Source organism: Charadrius vociferus, unplaced genomic scaffold, assembly GCF_000708025.1.
Source record: "Charadrius vociferus isolate BGI_N301 unplaced genomic scaffold, ASM70802v2 scaffold704, whole genome shotgun sequence".
In the NCBI taxonomy this organism is placed as follows: domain Eukaryota; kingdom Metazoa; phylum Chordata; class Aves; order Charadriiformes; family Charadriidae; genus Charadrius; species Charadrius vociferus.
Window position 1 is genome coordinate 614542 of NW_009648036.1, and position 12661 is coordinate 627202.

The 12661-nt window shown below is 36.6% G+C and overlaps 1 protein-coding gene across 1 annotated transcript in view; it reads left to right on the plus strand.

The window, feature by feature from the left end:
• The window catches only part of KMT2E (lysine (K)-specific methyltransferase 2E), a 46119-nt gene that overhangs the window by 14358 nt on the left and 19100 nt on the right, over positions 1-12661 (plus strand). Inside the window, exons 6-12 of the mRNA XM_009883538.1 lie at positions 3052-3224; positions 4842-4880; positions 6525-6737; positions 8201-8331; positions 9407-9524; positions 9733-9842; positions 11492-11753. Coding sequence (XP_009881840.1) covers positions 3052-3224; positions 4842-4880; positions 6525-6737; positions 8201-8331; positions 9407-9524; positions 9733-9842; positions 11492-11753 — 1046 coding nt within the window. The remainder of the gene's footprint in view (positions 1-3051; positions 3225-4841; positions 4881-6524; positions 6738-8200; positions 8332-9406; positions 9525-9732; positions 9843-11491; positions 11754-12661) is intronic.

The window sequence follows — 12661 nt, forward strand, 5'->3', positions numbered from 1 at the left end:
AAATAATAGAACAAGTACATTTATAATTCATTTGGAGTTAATGACCTCACTAAGTGGTATGATTATATTGTGGAGAGGAACTTGAATTTACGTACAGGACAGGGGAAGCTGATGGTCAGCTATTTAAGTCATCTCTTAGAATTTGTAGACACAGTATCTGATCATTTACTATAAACTTCAGGGAAGAGAGTCAAAATCTTAGCAGGAGCTGAAGGGATTTTACCTTTGAAGCTAGTGTTCAGCCCTCTTTAATCCTGATGATCAGTCTTTTAAATCTGCTCTATGCATTCAGTAGGAAAAGAAATAATAAATGGTAAATCTTAAGTATCAAAACAGTAAAAACAAAGATAAATTCTAATCCTGTTTACTCTAAGACTCAGTTGAATTGCAGTATTAGCTACTGTGATTTATAATACGTAACTTGAAATGAATGTGTGCTTGTGTCTCTAGTTAATTTTCATTTAGCCAGTACATTTGCTTGGATAAATGCACTTTTTGTATGTTGACTAATATTACATGGTTCAATCAGACTTAAAGTAGTTCTAGGTATGAACTGTTTATTGTGAGAGATTAGTAAAAAAGGCTAATTTTCATAGATGATTCCAAGTAGGAAAAGCAAAAGTGGCATCAATTTGAATGTATCTATTAAATGTTTTTAAGTATTCAAAAGCAGTAGAATGTTACTTGTAATTTAGTAATAAGTTACAGGTGTTTGATTAAAGGTAAGATTGCATGGTTTGAATGTTCTGTAACGAGTAAGAGTGTGTATATATATGGCTCTCAGGGGTTTTTTTAGGTTTACTTATAATAGGGCTTTTCATTTAGGTAGGAGAATACTTTATAAGGATTTTTTACTGTAAAGATTTCTAAAGAGTTGCTGCTTTAGCCATGTTGCATCCAAAGCTGAACAGTGGGGAGCAAGTAGTAAATCAGTTGGTTTGCCTTAAGAAATGAGCTTTTAAGTGAACATCTCACATCATATGAAACTTGGTGAGAGTCTTAAACTTTCGTCCATAACCACATCAACTTTTTTCCTGGCAGCATTTCAAGTCCGTAGTCCTGGGGACAGTGGTTGTATGTGGTGGTGTTGGTTTTGTTGTTCTGGTATAAAAGAGTAATTCTGATGTGGCTTACTATGCATTGGATTACTTACTATGGTTTAGTGGAGTCAGCACCTTTAAGGCCCTAGTCAATTCTATCCTGGATGGTTTGGGTTTGTTTTTTTGTTGGATTTCTTTTGGAGGGGTGGGGTTTTTTTTATGCTTATTTTTTAAGGTATAGTATCTAGATCTGTAACTTGTTCAAGGACTTTGCTTCCAGCTGACTGGTCTTGAAGTTAGCACTGATGAAATCACTTGCTGCTTGTGGGGAAATGACTCTGGGCCAATAACTTCTTGTTAAATTTGGAGAGTTTGTATCTTGCCTTCCAAGATGCAAAATCTTCCCTTAGTCTGCTTTACTAAGGCTCTTCAAAGTGAAAGCAGGTTATGTAGGTTAGGAAGGAGTGTCTCAAAACAACTCTGTGTTAATTACATGTTCGGTTGGGGTAATTATTCTTTACAGTAAGTTAGGGCACAGTGTAGACAACAGTGTTGAAATGTTGCTTCCCTGAGGAAGACTGTGTTTTGTGGGGGGGTTGGGAGGTGTTTGCCTGTGACAATGATTCTGTAGGCACTGCTGTATGGACAACAAGTATTGACAATTTCAAAAGGCCCTTGGGTTTTCATTTCTCAATCATTAGTTATTCTGCTATTCTTTCTTCTTTGATTAGACATTTCTTCTGTGTGGTTGTTTTAATGCTAGTTCAGAAAATAGTCCCAGCAGAGATGTAAACAAATTCAGAAAACTTCATCAGCTTCTAATATATAAAGTGTAATTATGTGCCTAATAAATTGTTCAAAAGAGCAACCAAGATGGTAAAATTGGATTGCTTACTATACACAGAAGAATCCTGTTAAGGAATGTTGTGAGCAAGAAAAATCCAGACTAACCAGTAGCTGGAGTTCTTTATTTAGTAAAGAAGGTTTCAAGAATTAGGACTGTTGAGTGCACTGATTAAGGCAACGTCCTTCTGAGCTCAGAAGGAATGTTTTCTCTGCTTTCATATTAAGTATTTGTAAAGCCTGCTTCTCTGCAGTTTCAGAAAAAGACTTGCTTAATGTGAAGTAGGAGGCAGAATATTTGTAAAGGCTGCTAAAGTCCAAGAAGTCTGTGCAGAGCACATGTGAACAGTAGTCTCCTATCACTGTGCACCATCTCTCTTCCAATCCTTCCCATACTTCACAGCCTTTCATCTTGACAGAACTAGGGTAATCCTGTTTCAGGTCAGGAAATGTATTTGTGTGACATAAATGCTGATGTATGCTAAATTTCAGGCTTTGGCTTTTAGGTCTGCGAGTGCACAGCACAAAGAAAAGATATCTGTCAGTTTGTGTATGATCTTGTTTTAACGAGTAGAATAGAGTTCCCTTTTCTCTTCCCCAAGTATCAGAATGTTATTGTTAGGGGATTTTGAGGAGAGAAGGCTTTTGGCTAAATTGACATATTTACCCTGAAAAAGGCACCTGACACTGCAAATCACAGCTGAAATAGTTGATTACAGCTTACACATGACTGATTAATAGGGCTTCACAAGAAATGCTGGGCGCTCATTAATTTTAATCCCTTCTAGAATACAGTCATCTGAGAGAATCCTAAAGCTATATTACAAGTAAGAGCTATATATAAGTGAACGAGTTAACAAATATTTTTTTTACCATTTTTGTTCTGATTCTAATTTTGCTTATAATGGAATATGATGATATAATTCCATTCAAAAAAAGAGAATTAATCTGGCATCTTTTTCTTACCTGGCATTACAAGCATCCTGTTAATTACCGGCTTCTCATTGGACATTCATTTTCATGCTGTTGCAACTGTTGGTGAATTTTGCATTTGAGTGCTTGAAGCATTTGTCAGTACTCTTTTGTTTTTTAAAAGCAGGTGTGGAGTAACTAGTGAATGTTCTTTCTACAGTATTTGACCGTTTACAGAATGTTCTTTGTTTTAAAGATGGGGATACCAGCGCAACAGAGAGTGGTGATGAGGTTCCTGTGGAACTGTATACTGCTTTTCAACACACACCAACTACAATTACTTTAACTGCTACAAGAGTTACAAAAGTCAATGATAAGAAAAGAAAAAAGAGTGGAGAGAAAGAACAGAACATAGCAAAATGTAAAAAAGTAAGTGAATGTAATTTTTCGTTTTATAACTGTGATATAAATTATAGCTATGTGACATCTCTTACCAAGAGACACTGGGTTTAAAAATCAGACTGTTGTTAGTAATAATATTTTTACTACCTGGGTTTTGTTTGAAGTGTAATACTGTGCAGTAAATGATACAATCTTCCTTGCCTCTTCCCCTTCCACTGTGCATCCCCTACCCCACCCCCCTTAATTTAAGTTAGTATGTACTAGCCATGAAAGTTCAATTTTATGGTTGAGGCAGAATTTGTAAGGAGGAATTGCCGTTACTGGCCCACTTGATGTAGTTAGAGGTGGGGCAGAACAGGCTTTAGATACCCAAAGAAGAATTGTGTCTGAAATTCTTCAGTTGCAGATTGTTTTAAGTTCAGAAATGTTTGCTGTCACTTGTCCTGATGTGAATTTGTGTGCATTTATTTAAGTTGAAATTGTGTGGAAGTGTGCTGTCAGAAAGTTAGTTACTAAGCTACTTTGGTAAACAGGATACTGGCATTATACTGCTTAGGTAAAGGTGTAAACAATACAATATATGTGAAGACAAATATAATATACGTGAAGAAGTAAAAGTACATGGAATTTCCTAAACGGACAGGTTCCTTTCTACAGTTCTGTTTCACTGGCTTGGATGAACATTTTATCCTTTAAAACTATAAGTCAGAATTAGTTACCAATATCTTTTTGGAAATCTCGAGTTTCCTTTTGAATGAACAGTTATGAATGTAAACTTACTACCACATATTCTTCTTTGGTCTCCCAACATTGTGTGAGATGATGCAAAGAATGAGATGATGTTGTAGAATGACAAACTACTATCAAATGTTAATATTAGGACATCTGTGACACCTGCTTGCCCCTCCCCTCTTTCCACAAATAATGTAGTGAAGGATGCGGGCAATTTACAGATTTACTTGACAAGTATATGGTATTCCATAAGTAACTTTTCAGTTAACTTTGCCTTGTATTCTGAAATTCTAGAGAATCATAGAATCATAGAATGGTTTAGGTTGGAAAGGACCTTGAAGATCATCTAGTTCTAACCCCCCTGCCATCAGCAGGGACACCTCCCACCAGACCAGGTTGCTCAGAGCCCCATCCAGCCTGGCCTTGAACACCTCCAGGGATGGAGCTTCCACAGCTTCTCTGGGCAACCTGTTCCCAGTGCCTCCCCACCCTCAGAGTGAAAAATTTCTTCCTAATATCTATTCTAAATCTTCCCTTTTCCAGTTTCAAGCCATTCCCCCTTGTCCTATCACTACATGCCCTAGTAATAAGTCCTTTCCCAGCTCTCCTGTAGGCCCCCTTTAGGTACTGAAAGTTGTCATATGGGAGAAAGGTAAGGGTACTTGGACTGCTTGCTTTGACAAACAGTATGCACTTAGCTTGGAATGCTGAATTGTTTTTTAAAATAGATTTTGTGAGATGTAACCTATTGCCTTCTTGAGATTTCAGCGCAGTTTGTTCTGTTGATGTTGTCTTGCATATTTTATTGAGAAGGATCCACATTGAAAAGCTGTTAATTTGTTAATAAATTTTTAATTCCTTAAGAGATTTTGTATTTCCTCCAAAGAATATAAATATGTAATATTGTTTCAGGCATTTCGAGAAGGATCCAGGAAATCTTCACGAGTAAAGGTAATGAGATTTTGTTTTGGTTTTGTTTTAAACCTTAGTTGTATATCAATATGTAATTGATGCGAAGCATCAAGATATGATATGAAGCATCAAGAGTGCAATTGGGGCTATACATTAAGGAGTAAAATTCTTAATAACTAATGTAGTAAATATGCAGCATAGTAATTTTAAATTAAGGTATGAGCACTAGATCTTTATGTCCTGCAAAGTTAACTGAAATAGTATAGTGTAAATTTTTATTCTGAGAATACTTGGTTTTCAAGAACCAGTGGAGGAATTGGGGCTCATTTGTTCTATACAAGGGAGTAAAGTTGAATGCAGACCTCATTTGAACTTAGTAGCTCCAGCTTTTCATAGATCTAAGCAGCAAAAGAATGAAATTACTATATTGCATTTGAAAGCTAAACTAGCAGTTCTGCTCTGTCATACCCCCATGTATTCATCTGGTGAGACTCTACTCATTAGTGCTGGCATAGTTTAAGGAATCGTGTTTGGATTAGTTTGGAATCTTTGTAAGATCTAAGTGTTGTAGCAGTCTTAAAATTTTCTGTGAGATAAAAATATGCATGGTGTGAAAAGTAGGTATTTCCAATAGTTTATTCATCCTTGAAATACATAAAACCAAGTGGGACACAGTTTACACTTCAAATGTGTAAGATATGACTTGCCAATAGTGAAGACAGAGTCAGGGAAGAAAATCTCTATTTTGTGCTTTTTGAGTATGGTGTTCATACGGTTCCATTGTGTTTTTCCATGGTTTTCTTAGTGTCACACCTTTTTTTAACACTTGTTTGTGTGTATTCTCTTGATGCACAAAAGAAATGTAATCTGTAACAGGTAAATTGAATCGCTGAACTACTTGCTGTTTTATTAATATTTAATAGTGTCTCTACTTGGGTGGATAGAAAAGGGAGCGCTGGTTGGGTACTGCTCTCTGTAAGGAGCATTGGTTGGCTGCAGCCTGGCTGCAGCTTGTGAGGTCTGGATGTACAATGGCACTTTCTTTAAAAGTGAAAGGATCTGAAGCACTGCAGAAGAAAATGGTTTAGTGATGGACAGACAAGGGGAGAGAAATGATCTGTGCAAAGCCTGTAACAGTAGGGTCCCAACCTTAATGTACTAAGCATAGGATTAGTAAAGTTCAGTAAGATTTGAAGCAGAAAAAAGACACAGCATGACCCGTGAAGTTGAAAGGGGAAAATCAAATCTGTGTATTATGGGATGGAAGGTGGAGTTCTTTGTATTTGGATATATCCATAACAGTTGCGTGGGGAGGGAGATCTGACCCTCCAACTCCTGCAGTCATAGATTCATTATGCAGTGCAGTTGTAGGAGGAAGTGATGTCAGTCTCCATTCTCATTCCACTAAAAGCTAGAATCCCTCTTGAAGGGGGAATGTATTCTCAAACTCGGGTGATATTTATGAAAGAATAAAATTCATACAAGGAGAAATGTAATGCTACTGTATTCAACTCAGTACTTTTAAGTAATGCAGAGTTTTACACTGGACTCCCTAAAAAAACCAAAAAACAACCCTTCAGTCAGTGGCATATGTTTGCCCTTCGTTTGTGTCTTGTTGTAGACTTAATTTATTAATATATTTTTCTTACCATGTAGTATCTGGTCACTTACTTTAATTTTTAGGGCTCAGCTCCAGAGATTGATCCTACTGACAGTTCAAACTTTGGATGGGAAACTAAAATCAAGGCATGGATGGATCGTTACGAAGAAGCAAATAATAACCAGTACAGTGAGGGTGTCCAGAGAGAGGCACAAAAAATAGCTCTGAGATTAGGCAATGGAAATGACAAAAAAGAAGTCAGCACCAGCAATCTGATTTTCAAACCGCCAGTAGAGGTAACAAGCTGTGTTATGTCGTCTTACTGCATGCTTCCTGGTTTTGTGCTGTGATAAAGATACCCATTTAGATGCCCCCTTTTTTTTTTAAAAAAAAAAAAAAAAAGGGGGGGGCCTTCACAGTCATTTTCTGTATCTTGTCTTACCACATCTAAGCATCAGAATTTTAACAATTTCTTCAGAATTTGTAATTGATTTTCATACATCCTGTATCACCCCTGATTATGTTTACACTTGCATATTAGTTGTCATATAAATAACTAAGGTGCTAGCCTGACCCTGAACATTGGATTGTCATTAGACTGCCTTTTGTGGTGGGCATAACACAGTAAGCTTTGCTGCTGCTGTTTCTGTGCTCTGTGAGGAGTATCAGGAGTGGTTAGAGTGGATCATAGAATCATGAAGGTTGGAAAAGACCTTTAAGGTCATTGAGTCCAACCGTAAACATCAAAGTTGGAATCTTTTATTTCTGCTATGTGTGTCAATGTGTTAACTGTCCACATTTTCTTAAGATGTGGTAAGTCCGTTCTGCATGTTTAAATGTTCAGATAGGACAGAATTTCATTTGTAGTTCATGAAGGGTGTTCTGATGGTAGGTGATACTCTGATACGGATTTTTTTTTTGGTTTTGTGATCCTGTAATTTCTAGTTTATGAAGAAATTGTGCAGTGTCTTTTTCTGTCCTTAACATCAGTTATTTATCAGCTTAAAATCAGAGCCATATAACAGACCTTAGCATTTTGTAGCAGAAATCTTGAGGAGTGGTTACTGTAGCAGATTAATGGAAGCATCTTTGCTTCTTTTCCTCAAAGACCATCATGGCATATGGGACACCCTCCTTAGAGGAATATCCCTGCTTACAGAGCCTTTTGCCTACATAGAGGCTACTTCCTTTTTGATTGGCGATGACAGTTATGAGAGGTGTGAGTTCACTAATTGTCAGGGTATGTATTGGTTTTTAATTAAAAGCCATCCTTCCATCTAAAGATATGGAAATAAGAAATTTGAAAACTCTCTCAAGATTCTTTTTTTATTATTATTTTGTTACTTTCCTGTTCTGTTTCCTTGAATAAATCATGAATGTCCTTTTATGTTTGCATGTTTTGTTTGAAGGAATTGAAGCCTTTTGAAAGTGTTATGCAGAACAATGCAGCAATTTGTCCTGGTAGTGGTGAGAGTTAAGTGAACTGAGGGGTATAGTACTTGAATTGTGAGAATGTGAATATTTCGGCTTGCAGCCATGTGCTGGAGATCTAGGGCTAAAGCATTTCTTGAATCTAAATTCATAACTAGTTGCATTGGTAGGGGAACAGGACAGTTTGATCAAATCATTCTGGAGGTTTAATTACAAAAAGCAGGGTGTTTTAGTTCGTCTATTTAGTAGCTGTGAAAGTATAATATATTAATAATAATAGTAAAATGGTAGAAAATGGTACTTCATAAATTAACTTATGTCTTTATAGAGTTACGTGCAAAAAAACAAGAAAATTTTAAAAGCTGCCAAAGACTTGCCTCCTGATGCGCTTATTATTGAGTACCGAGGAAAGTTCATGCTGAGAGAACAATTTGAAGCTAATGGATATTTCTTTAAAAGGTTTGTTTATTCCAAATGTTTTAATAAGATGACTGTTGAAATGTTGTTTTGCCAAACTCTTGCCTCAAGTACAAGTGGCTCTTAGTTACTAGCAGTGTCTTGCATTTTACTGTTGTCTGATGAAAAATAATTGCAACTGGAATCTGCTCTCCCCCTTCTCTTCTGGATGCCCTTACAGATCTGTTCAGGAGTTAGTTTCCTCTTTCTTTGTTCTTCCCTGGTTACAGGATTCTGCATTCTCAGTTGGGTAGTTGTGCACCTTAAACCAGAGATGGGCAGGTTCTGCCATTCTAAAATAATTCAGAAGGTAACAGCAAAGATACTCTTATTTTGTGAGAGAAAATAGATTTTAAGTCCATCAGGCCAAGAATGGAATTGATCCATAGCAGATCAACTTGGGGCTATTTTACTGCCAGAGTTCTCAAGTTGGTTAAGTTATTGAGCAATGCGTGACTGCTTCCTTCTTCCTGTGAATCATTTTCAGTGCTGCCATTAACTGCACAGACACACCTGCTTGGGAGGTTGCAGGAGGCCTGTTTGAGGAGGGAACACAGAGCTTTTGCTCAGTAAAGGTGGAAGGGTTCCCTGGCACTTGTAGTAGTAGAACTTAAAGCACGTCTTGGCAAAGTATTTAGATGCTCCCTTTCTTCAGGAGGGTTGAGTGCTAGCGATAACTTCAGGTGTTAGGCAGGGATGTGGAGGTGTTATTTTTGTTCTATTTTTTTAGATGATTCTATGAGGCACCTAAATTTCTACCTGAGATTTGTTTTAGGACCTGCCATAAGAAAAGTTACAAACCTTAACCTTGTGTCTTCCATGTCTAATGCTTGCCCTGTTACTGTTCCTCCCTTTAGATCCTATGCAGAACAATTGCATTCAGGGCTGTAATTCAAACTTACGGTATTATGGTATCCTGAGAATACATTTGGAGAATGTACAAACATGTCATTCTCAGATTAACATACAAATTTGGTTTGTCATGCCAAACATCATGTTACAAAGCTAGCTAATGTGAAAAATAAGTGATATTTGGCATCTTTATAAATGATAAAACTTTTTCTTGTATCTTTCTCAGGCCATATCCATTTGTTTTGTTTTATTCCAAATTCCATGGGCTAGAAATGTGTGTTGATGCAAGGACTTTCGGAAATGAAGCTCGATTCATCAGGCGTTCATGTACACCAAATGCGGAGGTAAATAAATACATAAATAAATAAATAAATACATACATAAATTAGGTTTTATTTAGTTAAAGTCCCCTTCTCATTGAGTTTCCCACCTGGTAATTTGAGCAATCCCTACAGTTTCCGTAAGAGGTACTTTTGGGGATGGGCAGGCGGGACCCCAAAACAAAACCCCAAATTCATTCCTGGTAATATAATAACTTTCTCTTAAATATAGGTGAGGCATGTAATTGAAGATGGAACCATTCATCTTTACATATACTCCATCCATAACATTCCAAAGGGAGCAGAGATTACTATAGCGTTTGATTTTGATTATGGAAATTGGTAAGTATTTAAGCATGCTGTTCTAAAATACATCTAATGCTTATTAAATTATGTTGCGAATCAGAGTGCTTTTGGGTTTATGTAATTTACTTTCTCGCATGCTTTAATAAAAGGGCTCCTTAAGATCTGTATTTGCAATGAACAGTGTGTGTGGGCAGGGTTTCTTCTGTATTTTTATTACTACATACATATCTGTTGCTAATTTCAACAATGTTGCAGTTACTTATAAATGATGTGGAAAAGATACAAACTTAGATGAATATGAAAATGAAAATTCATTGTATATATGTGTCCCATAGTGTGAGGACAGTAGAGAGAAGAAAATCTAGAAGTATTCAATAGTACTCTTGTTTATTTTAGAGTGCCTCTGTAGTATAAGTTCAGGAAGACAGTGTCTGTGGAATTTATTTATAAATTGTGTTTGTTTAATGCATAGTTAAGAATCTTCAAATACACTGAATGTGTAGTGCCTTAGGTTCTATAACCTATTACACATTTTCCTGAATACAACTGCTGCTCTATTGGTGAATTGGGGAATGCTCTCATAAAGTGTTACCATTATCTGTAAGCATCGTTTTGAAACAGTAAAGGAAATAATTGGTTAAGTTCCACTGACATACATAGGCATTATTATTCAAACGCCTCTTCAAAATCTGATGGCAAAATAAGGCCTTTGAATGGTGTAATCTAGTAATGTTTTCTCTTGGCTAGTAGGAAATGTTCTAGGGTATAGGTACGTTGTGCAGGAACGCCTAGGCTAATACTAACTTTGGAAATGGAAGCATTGAAGAGCCTGCTTCTGTATGTGCACTTGGTCGGGTCCAGAAGCAGTCCTCAACTGTTTCACGTTTTGGTGCACCAAGGTAATACACTTTCTTGTGGTCTGCTCATAAGTCAGCTTGGGTGCAGTGCTGTGCAGACATGACTTCGCTGCTTCTGGACCTGAACTAGTTATGTCCATAGAGTACTACCTGTATTAATCAACTTGGGTTCAGACTAGCTCAAGATACTTTGCACTGTTAAGTGTTGTAGATGTACTCCTACATCCCTCACGTGAAGGCATCCTGAGAAATTGCCTGGTTGATATTTTGGGGGGGGGGGCTTTGTTACTTATCCTTTTAAAAGTATGTAGTATTGTGTTTAGTACCTGCAGCTAACAGCCTGTGTAAGTTGAATGTGTTTGAGTAACAGTTCCTGTGTATTTAAGTGGAACTTGAAATTGTACAGAGTGACTGTTGAGTTCTTTCCAGTGTGCTTGTTCTGTAAATTGTGTTTACTGTATTTGCATAAAGCAAGAACTCTGCCTTCCATGCATCTGTTAATTTCTTTAATGTGATGGTTATATTTCCACCTGGGGTATATTCAAGTTTTAGATGTCTTCCATCCTCTACGTAAATACTAACCTTGAATTTAAAAGAATTCCACATGGCAAATAGCCACAAATTTTATTAACCAGTAGATAAGGTTTTGAATTATAGTGGTAGTGTATATCTTGGTGAAAACTTGAGTCAACTGCTTTTAATATGGTTGGTTTGCATCATAGCAGATGTTTAATGTGAAATGTGTCAGCTCATGTGATTTAGTGTTGAAAAGTTTCACTGCTATACAGCCTAATCAAAATACGCCTTCTTGCATTTAATTACTTTTAGTAAATACAAAGTGGATTGTGCTTGCCTCAAAGAAAATCCTGAATGTCCAGTTCTCAGACGTTCTGAACCTACAGAAAACATCAATACTGGATATGAAACCAGAAGGAAAAAGGGAAAGAAAGAGAAAGATGTTTCAAGAGAAAAGGAGACTCAAAATCAGAACATCACATTGGACTGTGAAGGAGCAGCCACCAAAATGAAAATTGCAGATAGTAAACAGAGGAAGCTCTCTCCCCTCAGGCTGTCCATTTCGAATAATCAGGTATTGACACAAAGATGACAGAAAGAAAAGCTTTTAAACACAGATACCTCTTGTAGTTACTAAAGGAATTTTAATAAGTCACTGAAAAGGGGTAATGATGGATAAGCTGTTTAGAATTTTTTATTCTAGTCTCAGTTTTCCTTAATATTTGATTGTATTTAAATATATGTTGGTTCCCATACCAGTTTTAACTATACTTTTTTTTTTTTTCCTCTGAATTTCTTTGTGGATCTCTAATGTGAAAGCCTCACGTCATGCTTTCAGGAGCTCCATGTCCATCCTGAAGTGTATTTTAATTAGTTGCATGTGTTACTCAAAAGCATAGTATTTTAAACATAGCAATAAGTAGCCCTGCTGCTGTAACAAATCAAACTTCAAGACAGGATATTAAGTGTTGGCTGCAGCTCTGTGTAGAAGATTAAATAGAGTTTGGGGAGTGAGGAGGAGGAAAGCGTGGTTTGAAGCTGAATACTGGGTAACAGGTGGATAGTATAGTAAAGCTACCTGGTAATATACCATGGTAGTCAATTTTAAATTAGTCTTTCTTTTAATATGTTAGCTTGAAAGAACTAGCGGGAGAGATCCATGAGATGAATTATTAACTTAATTTTGCAGAGCAGCTATTAAAGATAAATATTTAACATGAGAAGATGGTTACCTTAGTAACTGTCTCTTCTTAGTGGGTGGTGGTGTTGTTTTGGCTTTTTGGTTTGGGGTTGGTTGTTTTGGGTGTTTTTTTTTTCTCTTATGTGATGGATTTTGATAATTAAGGAGCAGAGAGAAAGGAGGTATTCTGGGAGGGAGCCATTTCCAGTTCTTAATCTTTTAACATCACTTAGGAGTGAAGGAAATAAGGTGAAAATGAGCATATTGATCCCCATTTTTCTTTAGATGATGAAATTGTTCTG